The sequence below is a fragment of the Hyperolius riggenbachi genome, chromosome 11 (genome assembly GCF_040937935.1).
Source record: "Hyperolius riggenbachi isolate aHypRig1 chromosome 11, aHypRig1.pri, whole genome shotgun sequence".
In the NCBI taxonomy this organism is placed as follows: domain Eukaryota; kingdom Metazoa; phylum Chordata; class Amphibia; order Anura; family Hyperoliidae; genus Hyperolius; species Hyperolius riggenbachi.
The window spans coordinates 19,610,323-19,624,461 of record NC_090656.1 but is presented as its reverse complement, the minus strand read 5'-3'; the positions used below and the strand labels follow the sequence as shown (position 1 = coordinate 19,624,461).

The 14,139-nt window shown below is 45.7% G+C and overlaps 1 protein-coding gene across 1 annotated transcript in view; it reads right to left on the bottom strand.

Moving 5' to 3' along the window:
• ITFG1 (integrin alpha FG-GAP repeat containing 1) overlaps positions 1 to 14,139 on the bottom strand; it is a 383,915-nt gene that overhangs the window by 114,635 nt on the left and 255,141 nt on the right. The window contains exon 11 of the mRNA XM_068261311.1: positions 7,075 to 7,216. Coding sequence (XP_068117412.1) covers positions 7,075 to 7,216 — 142 coding nt within the window. The remainder of the gene's footprint in view (positions 1 to 7,074; positions 7,217 to 14,139) is intronic.

The window sequence follows — 14,139 nt, the reverse complement described above, 5'->3', positions numbered from 1 at the left end:
TAAATGGGAACATGACAGTAAACACCTACTCTGCTCTCTGTTTCATTTTCACTGCTCAGTCTTATTATCAGCTCTGATAAAATTCAGGACTGAGCATTCAGTCTAGCTTTGCCCCATAATGATTATAGCTGAGTCAGTCTTCTGTGATGTCTTTTCTAGCCCAAGCCTGCCTCTTTGTGGTTCTGCTTTCCTGTTATGTATCCTCGTAGAAGGAAATCAGAGCCAGAAGGGAGCAGGCTTGGGCTTGAAAAGACATCACAGAAGTCTGACTCAGCTGTAATCTATCCGGGGCAAAGCTAGACTGAATGCTCAGTCGGGGATTCTTATCAGAACTGATAAAAGGCAGATTGAGCAGTGAAGAATGAAACAAAGAGCAGAGTAGGTGTTCACTGTCATGTTCCCATTAATTTATATGGTAAGATACATGAGAGTGCTTCGTCTCTGGTTCTCTTTAAACGCATTAACTGCGTTCTCCAACTAGCGGTATCCTCTCTCCTTTGAACGCAGGGTGACGCCCGCGGAACTAGTGGGACTGTCTTGAGGGGATCCCAGTCTCTCCTTTGCTGCGCTGCCCGACCTCCACACCCTTCCTGGGCTAAGTATCTCCACTTTATAGCATATTCTCCTATTCCTCTCATGCAGGTTTCCTATATAGGCTGCTCTTATGCTGGATCCACACGGTGCGTTCGCGTACTCGATTTCCCGCTCAATTCCCGTCGATTCGTTTATTTCCAACATGTCCGATTTGGATTTCGATGGATCGTTAGGTCAATTTGGCATACTTTGCATGCGAATCAACCCAACGATCCATCGAAATCCAAATTGGACATGTTGGAAATAAACGAATCGACGGGAATTGACGGGAATCGAGCGGGAAATCGAGTGCGCGAACGCACCGTGTGGATCCAGAATTACGTTGATTTATATTTTGCAGTTTGCCACTATTTATGAATTATTGATGTATTTTCTTGCACCAAACACTTAAGATGTGGATTTTCACAATATGGATGTTGTTTTTGAGCTTCTATATTAAAGGGTATATTTGTTATGGCCAGAACCAGAAGTCTGGCCACTTCGGGTTCTGGCCGGCCAAAATGCTAATTGGCTGTTTTACAGCGGCCAATGTAAGAAATGAATTGAAGTGGCTCTGGCTCCTCCCCCTGCCTCCCTCCTCTCACCAGTCGGGCCAATGGTGAGTAGTAATTAGAGTCCGGGGCTCTGGCTCCTCCCCCCGTACCCACCTCTCACCATGGGCAGCATCCTTACCCACCCTGTCTCGCCCACTTCCCGGTTACCGTTTGTAGCGGGGAAATAGAAGGTGGGTAGGGGATACTGGAGCCAGAGCCGTCGAGGGGAGCAAGGAGAGAAGACAGATTTTTGTACTCTTCCTTAGGCTCCACCCCACACTGCCGCTCTTTTGCCTTGTCGCCGGTAAGCAACCGCTAAGTCCCCCCCCCCCCCGCGCTGCCGCTCTCATAACTGGCGGGGGGCGGAGGATATTGGGGACTCAGTGGGAAGATGTGTATAGGACACTGGCACGGGGGGGGCGAAGACAGGCAGACACGTTGAGGGAGGCAGGGGGAGGAGCTGGAGCAGCTGGAATTAATTCAATTCTGACATTGGCCAATTCGCATTTTGGCCAGCTAGAACCCGAAGTAGCCAGACTCCGGGTTCTGGCCCTAACATATTCACTAGTCATTTTCATTAGCACCACTCTGAACCCAGGTTCATCCACCTGTGGGTTCTAGATTTGAACCCATTAGGTTGGCGCATTCATATTCCAACACATTATTGATAACATTGGGTGCGTTTCATAATATATTGTATACATATTTACTCATATGGGCATGACTGTAACAGCAAGGTGATTTAGGACAACATGGTTCTTTTTTTTAATTGTTTTTAATCTTGAACTATCTTGAACTATCACAAGTGTCATACATATCCAATTTTTGTAATAAAGATGATTGTATATTTACTTGAAATGACACCTTAAGTGCTGCTGTTTTTGAGGGTCTTCTCTTAGCAAGTGGGCAAAATAGCCAAAGTAATGGAAAAGGGAAAATGCATTTTTTTTATTGCTTTCCACATTGAGATGGAATTCTAGCAATAAATGTTGACGTCTCAGATAAAAATCGTTTTTGTCACATAACTAGGTAAAGCCGCTATTTATTCAGGTAATTGCTACAACTCAGCGGAGGGACACAAAAAGGCGCAGGAAATGCCACCATGCATTAATTACCACCCGCCGCGCTGTTTACACACTACAAACAATAGATAAGGCGGCTCTGTAACGTGAGGCGGCCCAGCAGGGAGGGGCATTTCAATAGACTTATATTTACCTCCCGGGAAGAATAGTGAGGCGCGGCCTCCGCATTCTGCATGTGGGATAGGAATGCAAAGTTAAAAATGGGTTTCTACATTTGAATTGGGCTTTAATCGATTTTCATGGTGGAGGTTAAAGAGGAACTGTCGCAAAAAACTTAAAACACATACAAATAAGAAGTACGTTTCTCCCAGAGTAAAATGAGCCATAAATTACTTCTCCCCTATGTTGCTGTCACTTACAGTAGGTAGTATAAATCTGACATTACCGACAGGTTTTAGGCTAGTCCATCTCTTCATGGGGGATTCTCAGCATGGCCTTTATTATTTATAAAGACACTCCCTTAAAAGGATTTATACAAAGATGCTGGCCGACCTCCCTGCTCGCTGCACACTTTATTGGAATTTGGAAGGAACAACTGCCATTCACTAAGTGCTTTTAAAAATAAAGAAATCCCTGAGAACCCCCCATGAAGAGATGGACTAGCCCAAACTCTGTCGGTAATGTAAGATTTCTACTGCATACTGTACGTGACAGCAACAGAGGAGAAAAGTAATTTATGGTTAATTTTACTCTGGAAGAAAACGTACTTCTTATTTGTATGTGTTTTAAAGTAACACTGAAGCGAGAATAAATCTCGCTTCAGAGCTTATATTCAGCAGGGGCATGTGTGCCCCTGCTAAAACGCCGCTATCCCGCGTCTAAACGGGGGTCCCTTACCTCCCAAATCCCCCCCTGCAAAATCCACTACCAACTTGGTCGTAGATTTTGCTGCTGTTGAGGCAGGGCTAACGGCTGCAGCCCTGCCTCTCAGCGCTGTCTATCAGCGGCGCATCGCCGCCTCTCCCCCGCTCCTCTCAGCGAAGGAAGACTGCGGAGAGGCGGAGATACGCGCTGATAGACGCGCATGGAGGCAGGGCTGCAGCCATTAGCCCTGCCTCACCAGGAAGAGATCCCCGGGACTTCAAGAGGGGATTTGGGAGGTAAGGGACCCCCGTTTAGCCGCGTGATAGCGGCGTTTTAGCAGGGGCACACATGCCTCTACTGAATATAAGCTCTGAAGCGAGATTTATTCTCGCTTCAGAGTCTCTTTAAATGTTAAGATTTTCATGACAGTTCCTCTTTAAGCCCTGAGTTTCGGTCACCGTCAACAAACATTAATCAATCATTAACAAGGCCGGCGGTTCCATAGGGGCAACTGGGCAAATGCCTAGCACTCTAGAGCACGTACCTATGAACCGGAGACTTGGCGTTAATTACTATTCCCCCTCCAGGTCGACGTGACTGGTAGGAAAAGACGCAATTTGGCTTCCAGCTATTGCTGGCGGCCGAATTACAGTGTTTTAAAAGTAACTTAAAGGAACACTATGAAACCAAGTGTTCTAAAATGACAATGTACAAATAATGTCTAAGTAGCTGTGTAAACATTTTCCTACTTTTCATGTTAAATATCAGAGGCAAAAGCTTTAATTCACTGTGTGCAGATTTTAGTTCAGTTGGAATGTCTCATTTGCATAGGTGAATCTCTGCAGTCTGCTATGCTAAGAACAGTGTAATATTGAAGCAGAGTTATATGCAATGGCTCTGGTGTCAGGTTTCACACACTATTACAAATGTTTATGTTGCACATAAGATACATTTCCTCTGCTTTCTGCAGACAGTTCTCAGAGACAGACAGCTGCAGTGTGAAAGGACTTTGATAACAGTAAACAAAGAGATAAGCATTCAAATGTATACACCAGTACTCAGCACCACTTTTCAAACTATTCCTATCTCAACTGAAAAAAATATGTTAATTGATAGTGTTTCTTTAAAGAGGAACTCCAGTTAAAATAATGTAATAAAAATGGCTTCATTTTTACAATAATTATGTATAAATGATTTAGTCAGTGTTTGCTCATTGTAAAATCTTTAGTCTCCCCAATTTACATTCTTACATTTATTACATGGTGACATTTTTACTGCTGGCAGGTAATGTAGCTGCTGCTTGCTGTTTTGGCAGTTGGAGACAGCTGTAAACAGCTAATTCCTGTCTGTGAACCTTGTTACATTGTGGCAAACTGTCAAAAGTACTGCAGTCCTCAAAGCTTCTTGTGGGAGGGGTTTCACCACAATATAAGTCACACAACGCCCCCTGATGGTCTATTGTGAAAAGCAATAGAATTCTCATGTAAAAGGGGGTATCAGCTACTGATTGGGATAAGGTTAAATTTTTGGTTGGAGTTTCTCTTTAAGCGACTTCTGACAGCGCCAAAGTTACTCAATGTGCGCCGCTATAGCCGTTATTCCTATTACAACCTACGGTGGAACCGGCTGCGCCCAAATCTCTTGCGCCGTTTTACCAGCTCTCACCCTAGAGCTTGCTGATGGGTTCCCCCAAGCCCCGGTCTCACTGCACACTTCAACTGTCCTTTAGAGCTGAATTATCGCAAATACCTTCTGTTTTAAGATGGCAGATTACCGGTACATGCAGCGTTGCTTTTTAGCAGGAGGGCTTTTTGGTCTCTTTTGACCCCCTATCCTTCCCTAGTGGTTCTGGGTCACCCCGAGCTTCTGTAATAACGGGACGTGCCCTGGCAATGCCCTGTTTGGGAGACAGACGGTGATAAAACCCAGAACCAATTCTTACACACTTTCCAACTCTACATAAACTTTTTTCCTCTTTGAAAGTTAGGCCTTAACTCCATAAGCCTCTCTGTTACGCGGCCTATTCCCCTAAGCTTAGATGCTATAAATATGGGTTATAAAGTAGCGCTAAACCTTCATAACATCCTGGATATCCTGCTTAAAGGCAGATTAAAGAGACTTCCTTGTCTCGGTCCCAACGCCAACATCAAAGCCGTGAATCTTCATAGACTGGCAGAGGAACTCATCCGAGATCAGATTTTATTAAAAGTTACAAGGATGAATCTGGAGCAACACAACCGCCGCTAATAAATTGATGTCATTAATTATGGAGGATCGGGCGTCTTTTATCTTCCGTTTAACCCTTGCCGCGTCACAGATAACGGGGGCGGGAGGGTCGCTGGCTGCTAGCCTCGGCTCTACCCCGGGGCGGAATATTCCCAAAGCTAATCTCGTAGTGTAATGAGCGCTACGAAATAATGACACAATAAAATGCGCGGCCGTAATTGCGCTCTTCATCACATGCCCAAATATAACGGTCAGTGGTAATAAATTGGATTTAATTAACATAAAAAAAAAGGATGTGAAAGCCCAGATTGGGTATTACATTCATTGCAGGACTGTAAAGAAAACTTCGCTCCATAAAACACATTCCGAAAAACCATAAATCTGTGTTTGGCAGAAATCAGGGGGGAAAAATTGTATTTAAAGAGTAACTGTCAGGCTGCAAAAGCTAATTTAAACCTCTATTCTCCTGTGTTAAACAGTTTAGAAGGAAGCCAAAAAGGCAATACTGAAGTTAAAAATCTCTCTTACTTTTAATGTGTGCTGAACAGCAAGGCTGTTAATCCCAAGCTCTTAAGAGGCCGAGAGGCCGCGTCCCATACTGCAAAGCATTCTGGGGCTGTTTCTTCCCACCTTGGGTCCTCCCCTCTGCTGCTAGTGAGAAGTTACAGGTTCATGTTACAACAGCTTGTAACCCAGTCCAGCTCACAGCACTGAAAAATCTCCGGGCAGAGTACACTGCATGAGTCCGCTATTGTTCCTAGCCACATGGCTAATTAATATTCACTGCACAGTAGTGTTGTATTTTTTCTGAGTGGAATCATCAAGAAGCAGGGAGGACATGACACCTTTGGCTTCATAGGAGACAGACAAACATGGAACCTGCCATGAGCTGTCAGGAGCATCATTCTCTGCAAACACTATATAAAAATTCTGTGAAATCCAAACGTGGACAGTGAAATGCATATGTAATGTAAGTACAGTCAATCTTTAGCTACTGATATATGTGTTTTTTTTTTCTCTCTGAGACCTTATACCTAACAGCACCAAAAATGCTTATTAAAGTGGACCTTAACTTTTTCACAGGACATTAGGAAAACCTAGAGAAACGCACCCTGTATTTACTTAGAGAGTTTAGCCTGTCTAATTCTCCCTCATCTGTGACTAATCACAAGTTGTAATTTGATCTCTACAAGGGTATCACCTAGCTGCCTCGGCAGAGCAGATAATTAGTAAACACAGGGTTTTAACCCTATGTCTGCTTCCATGAAAGCAAGAAGTACACACTGCAGATTAATTTTAAGCTTTGTATCAGCTGTAACAAAAGAAATGTTTTTCCTTTAAAGGTTACTATGCTGTTGATTATCTTTTAGAGCAGAGAGGAAATTCTCAGTTCGGGTCCGCTTTAAGCCATATGGCTTTCTTTCTAGCCAATGCATGATGGGAAATAAACACACAGGTATCACGTTTGCCAGTCGGAAAGACAAGATCTGCTCGCTTTGATATCGGAGATGAAAGGGATAATGTAAACGGCTGAAATCCGTGCATTAGAGACATTAAAGACCTCAGGAGAAGCTACCTCTGATCTAGACCCGCAGAGCTACATAACAAGGCCCATTTCCTTCCTCCCGACCCCCATCCTGCATCCCGACACGAGAGAGACAGGCCCAACATCACGTCTCAGCTGTCTGCGTCTATCACGCTTCTCTGTCTAATTAAGCCATTTGCTTTCATTATCTGCTGCGGATACTGGAATCTGACATCACGGAGGAGACGGGAGGGCGCGATCAAAGGGAAGAGCGGCACATGGCAATTATAAGAAGCAGAAGAGATCTCACGTCTTCGTAAACGTCGAAGAACGTTGCCACCACCGCGTCTTTTATCTGATTCAGGTCAGAGATCTCCCAGTGGACTTCCAGGGCCCGCGAGCATGTGCTGTTCTTGCAAGGGACGTTCTCCAGGAGGAAGGCTTGCTGGTTGCTGGAAATAGAGAGAAGCAGGAGATTAGGGCCGCAGGTACATCACGATCAGGTTTAATTTGTGACAGTCAGGAGTGATGCACAACAAGAACAACAACGGCAAGGTAGAAAGAAAGCAGACACTTATAACATTGGTTTGTTCCAAATCCTTAGGAAGTACTCTGTGTCACAGGAAGAGACACCGAGAGTCCAATATAGTGTAGTATGTACTGGTAATATAGGTTTGACTAAGTAAGTATATGACAGAGGCGCTTTGCTTTGTACTAGACCTACATGAGTTTTATGCTCCGTTCATAGCCTGATGAAGCGGGATATGCCTGCGAAACGCGTTACACTTTCTGGAATATGTGAATAAATATTTGGTTGAACTTTATCAACAGTTTGTTGTGTCTACTTGGAGGAGGGAAATCAACCTCGGCCTCCCCCGATTTTTAAACTTTTCATTGACTTTTTTCCTTTTGGCGCCTCTGTTTGCCTGTACATGTTCTGTGTCACAGCTTGTATTTACCTCTGTAGAGCATAAATGTCACTCTAGCTATTACATTTGGCCCACAAGTGGTTTCTCCACTTTGTATTATGTTTGGCTCACTCAAGACTCACACCAGGGAAGCCTTATTGGAGGTGAAGGCATAGATCACCAGATAAGCTATATGGGGGAGAGAGGGGGGAAAGCACTAGACACTAGGGAACTGCATAGGGGAGGGAGGGGGCCACTAGACACCAAACTGTATGGAGAGGGAGAACCACTTAACACCAGGGAACTGAACAGAGGATGGAGGGGGCACTAGACACCAGGGAACTGTAGAGACAAGTGAGGAAGAGGACACTAGACAGCAGGGGACTGCAGAGGGGAGGGAGAAGGGTCACTACTTAACAGGGAACTGTATAAGGGATGGAGGTGGCCACTAGATTGAGATTGACCTGCCACTTGGTCCTAGTGTTACATTTTAGGGCCACTTTATATTTGAGTTTGATACCTCTGGTGTAGAAGGAATTAGAAGTACCCGCCATTGTGTGGGTTTATAAAACGCTTACTTAAAATAAATAAACGGTTTAGGAAAAAAGTGCAATGCTCATTAGCAACGTTTACTGAACTAGGGAAAATTAAGATGAGCAGATGTGTCATCCGCTAAGTGGTGTACAGGCAGGATGCTAAAACAGGAGCACGATTTCTATACACCGTGCTAAAAGAATCCTAACAGCATATGGGTCGTTTCCATGGACTCCTGCACATCTGCTCCACACCACCCACTCTACTTAAATAGCTCAAGCTATCAGAAATAACTATTGCCGAAGTATGTATTGACAGAACACTGAATGCTGGTCACGTGACCCGTGTGCCCAACCCTTCCTCCTGTCAGCTGACTTAGAGTGACTTTGGTGATCTCCCTGTGTCTTGTGAAGCCTGGCATTATAGTCCCAGGCTCTAGGTTTACGTCAAGGATACTACCTGTATGCAGAGTAATATATTCTCAAAAACATATAAGCAGGCAAATTAGCTTTGCCCCAAACTGGCCCTAAATCAGGCTAAGGCATTAGTCTATGACTATGGTGAGGACATTAGACCATGACTATGGTGGGGACATTAGACAATGACTAAGGTGAGGACATTAGTCCATGACTATTGTTGGGACATTAGACCATGACTATGGTTGGGACATTAGACCAAGACTATGGTGAGGACATTAGACTATGACTATGGTGAGGACATTAGAATATGGTCGGGACATTAGACCATGACTGTGGTGTGAACATTAGACCATGACCATGGTGGGAACATTAGACCATGACCATGGTGGGGACATAAGACCATAAATATAGTGGGGGCATAAGACCATAAATATAGTGGGGACATTAGACCATGACTATGGTGAGGACATTAGACCATGACTATGGTGAGGACATTAGATCATGACTATGGTGGAAACATTAGACCATGACTATCATTAGACCATGACTATGGTAGGGATATTAGACCATGACTATGGTGGGGACATTAGACCATGACTATGGTGGGGACATTAGACCATGACTATGGTGGGGACATTAGACCATGACTATGGTGGGGACATTAGACCATGACTATGGTGGGGACATTAGACCACGACTATGGTGGGGACATTAGACTATGACTATGGTGGGGACATTAGACCATGACCATGGTGAGGAGATTAGACCATGACTATGGGGAGGAGATTAGACCATGACTATGGTAGGGACAGTAGACTATGCTAGGGACATTAGACCATGACTATGGTAGGAAAATTAAACTATTTATGTGGTCAGAGATTAGACTAGGACTGTGGTGGGAGATTAGACTATGACTATGTTGGAAGATTAGACTATGACAGTGAAAGGCCATTAGACTAGGACTATGGCAGGTCATTAGACTATGACACTTAAAACAGGGGTGGAGGCGCCCAATGCATAAAAGATAGGAAAATAAGCTACTAATCTTATAAACAGAGAAGGAATCTTACCTCTCTTGAAGAATTTGGACCAGTTTATTAAAAAAAGGTCTTTTATTCAAGCACATAAAATTGACAATGCGTTTCGCGGGTACTTGCCCGCTTCCTCAGGTCAGTGAAAAAAACAGGTGCCTTAACTGCTATGGCTGTGTAGCAAGCATGAGCGCCTCTCTGTCATTAGACTATGACTGTAGTAGGACATTAGATTATGACTGTGGCACACACACCTTAGAATGGTAGGACATTAAAGTATCATTACTCTTTTTTATGTATCTAGCGCCAACATCTTCCGTAGTGCTGTACATAGTACAAACCAAATACTGGGGAACAAATATACATGAGAAGTTCAAGACACTGTGCAATCAGGATGTCTAGCAATACAAGTACAAATACATACATAGTTAATGTGTGGTTTAAGATGTCACTAAAATTGGTGCACGTTCATATGGTGAATTACAGCAAAATAAGAAGCAATAGGAGGAGGTCCCTGCCCTTGCGAGCTTACAATCTAGAAACTATGACTGTGGTAGGTCATTAAACTATGACAGGATATTACACTGACTGTGGTAGGTCAGACTACGACTGTGGTAGGATATTCTGGACTTAACTGGGGCTTTTTCCAGCCCCTCCTTAGCCTGCGAGGTCCCTCTGCGTCCTCTTAGTCCCTTTCGTGGTCCTGTATGCGCACCTGCAGCGAATCATCGCGCCGGTCGCCATAGGCAGCCTGCACATGGTGCCAGATACACATGCTTGCCATTTACTTGCACCATCGTTAAAAGCACTACCCTCATTCACTCCCTTTTTTAACCGGAGCAGCAGTAACTACTCTCTGATCGCCCAGGCACTGTCGTTTACGCATCCTGCAACTCCTCCGTGGCTCTCCAGCATCCTCAGTATACGGCTCCCGGTATGTCACCGCATCGGATCATGTGACACAATGGGATCCATGCACGGACGCCGCAAAGCTGCTGGACGTGGTGAAGAAGGCAGTCGGACGATCGGCGAGTAGTTCCTGCTCTCAAAATCCTCCAAAGCACAGCCCCGTTATCTCCTAAGGCATGCCGGTTAGTTGAGACTTCCAGTTGTATTAGTTCCGGTGTTATGTCTGATCGTGCTGCCCGGGAGTTCCCTTCCACACTGCCTTTTACGCATGCTCAATAGGAAGTTAATTATGCTGCCGGTGGTAGAACACTAAATATCCCCGCTTCCACACCACCTACACTCCCCACATTTTCAGCGTAGGGAGGGGACCCCCCAAAATGCCTCTATGCCAAATTACAGCCCCCAAACTCAGCTAGTTCCATAGATAAATTACTGAAACCTATCTCTGGAACCAGAGCGGCTTGAGGGCTGCAATTTGGCACAGAAGTAGTTCGGGGAGTCCCCTCCCTACCGTGAAAATTTGGGCAGTATAGGAGGTCTGGAAGCGGAGATATTTAGTGTTACCATTGGCAGCATATTTATATATGAAATGTGGCCGCACAGTCTCCTACTGCGCATGTGGGACATCGCAAATTAACAGGCAGCACAATCAGACACATCACCGGATAACTGGGACGTTGTTGTAAGGAAATAAATATGGTAGCCTCCATATCCCTCTCACTTCAGCTGTCCTTTAAAAGGACTCCAAGCTCTGAATAAAAACGTAATTGGTACTCACCTGGGGCTTTCTGCAGCCCACCGTAGGTCAGGAGGTCCCACGGCGTCCATCCGGCTCTTCTCCCAGGGCCTGGTCAAAAATGGCTGTCCGGCGGCTCCCGGCAACACTGGGCCCAAGTGTCGGGCTCCTCCTTCCTCACGTCTGTCGTCACCACGCCGGCCGCCTCTCGTCATCACGGCGGACGACGTGACAGTACTGCGCATGCGTGATTAAACCGCGCAGACGTGATGTATGAGGAAGAAGGAGCCCGACACTCGGGCCCAGTGTCGCCGGGAGCCGCCAGGCAGCCATTTCTGACCAAGCCCTGGGAGAAGAGCAGGATGGACGCCGTGGGACCTCCTGACCTACGGTGGGCTGCAGAAAGCCCCAGGTGAGTACCAATTTCTTTTTTATCCAGAGCTTGGAGCCCCTTTAAGGACTGGTTCACACGGATGTCTGTCCGGCTTTCTGTGGCGTCGCGTTTGGTGGTGGCGGCGACCAGTGGTGCTCAGCAGAGCTCGAATATTCGAGTAGCTCGAATATTCGAGCTCTTTTCCAGCTATTCGAGCTCGGTATTCGAGCTCCGAATAGCTGTAGCTATTCGAATGGGCTATTCGCGTACACTCGAATAGCCCATTCACTATTCGAGCTATTCGAGCAAACGGCGCTATTCGAGCTCGGTACCGAGCTCGAATAGCGTCATAGCCCAGATTGATGTCCTTAGAGCCAATCAGAGGGCTCCCAGGCCCTCTGACGGCAGCCAATCACAGAGGGGGACCCTGGCCAGCCCCTACCCTATAAATAGCGGCCGCCATGTTACGTTTCTCCGTCCTTGCCTGAGACTTGCATAGAGAGAGAGTTGCTCCTTTGTGCTTTGGCTTAGCAAGAGCTTTATTGTGGTCATTTACCTAGCGTTTTTGCTCACATACACCTCCTATACACACCTATATTGTTGTTAGTTAGTTAGACATTGTATTTTAGTTAGTAGCTTTTGTGTTACATAGAGACAGGCCAGCTGCTGCAGGCTTACAGCTTTAGGCCTCAGGGCCTGCCTGTGTGGGCAGCTGTCCTCCTGTCCTCTGTTTATTTCTCTCTATTCTATACCAGTATTTCTGCTGTCCTTTACTACTGATTGTATTAGTATTGTAGTTATATACTATAACTGTACTAGGACACTCACTGTCACTGTTCATAGGCTACTAGCTGCTCCTGCGTGTGTGCACTCACTGTCTGTGTACACACTACACACACTCTATTTCCAAGTTCTGATAACTGATTGATTATTGTAATTGAATATTGTAATTAGTTAGTTGTACTCACTGTTACTACTTACTGTACTAGGAGTCTAGGACACTCAGTCACTGTTCATAGGCTACTAGCTCCTGCGTGTGTGCACTCACTGTCTGTGTACACACTACACACACTCTATTTCCTTCTGATAACTGATTGATTATTGTAATTAGTTAGTTGTACTTACTGTTACTACTTACTGTACTAGGAGTCTAGGACACTCAGTCACTGTTCATAGGCTACTAGCTCCTGCGTGTGTGCACTCACTGTCTGTGTACACACTACACACACTCTATTTCCTTCTGATAACTGATTGATTATTGTAATTAGTTAGTTGTACTCACTGTTACTACTTACTGTACTAGGAGTCTAGGACACTCAGTCACTGTTCATAGGCTACTAGCTCCTGCGTTTGTGCACTCACTGTCTGTGTACACACACTACACACACTCTATTTCCTTCTGATAACTGATTGCTTATTGTAATTAGTTAGTTGTACTTACTGTTACTACTTACTCTTACTGTACTAGGAGTCTAGGACACTCAGTCACTGTTCATAGGCTACTAGCTCCTGCGTGTGTGCACTCACTGTCTGTGTACACACTACACACACTCTATTTCCTTCTGATAACTGATTGATTATTGTAATTAGTTAGTTGTACTTACTGACTGTTACTACTTACTTACTTACTGTACTAGGGACACTCACTCAGTCACTGTTCATAGGCTAGCTCCTGCGCGTGTTTGCGCGTGCATGCACTCACTGTCTGTAGTGTACACACACTAAATTTACTTGTGATTACTACTGATTATTGTAACTGCTAGTTGTACTTCCTGACTGTTACTACTTACTTACTGTACTAGGGACACTCACTCAGTCACCTCACCCACTAACCCACTCCATTAAAGTACCCCACTTTTCACCCGCCCTTTTAAAAAACTTTTGTCTATACGCCCAAAACCCATGAAGATGTCTGGAAGTGGCAGCCAGCGCGGTTTGGGCAAGGGGAAGGGCAGCAAGGGAATCAGGAGGAGAGGGAGCAGCATTGTGGCAAGCCGCGGGCGCGCCACCATGCACAGTTCCGCAGCAGCAGCAGCAGCGTCAGTGGCTAACATTCCTCCCATAGCCACTGGCCGTGGACGCCTTGGGCGCCGCCCAGCAGGAGCATCTGCAACTCACGCTGCAGAGACACAGCAGCAGCAGCGTGTAGCACCTGCTCCGATTTTCCTCCAGCCGGGTCGGAAACGTCCCATTGAGGAAAAGCATGCAGACACTGTGGTGCAACTCATGACGGAGGATGAGCAGCCCGCCATCAGCTCTGCATCTGAGGCCTCCACCCTCACCACCACCACCACCACCCCTGTTCGCAGCAGCCGCCCAGCAGGGTCTGGGGAGGAGGCCAGTTCACCGTCACTCGCCGACCTGTCATTCAGCAGTCTTTTGACCCCAGGCATCATGAGTAAATTGTCTGCTGTTGTTGGCGATCTTGAGGAGGAGATGCTGATGGGCACTTTGGGGGATGAGGG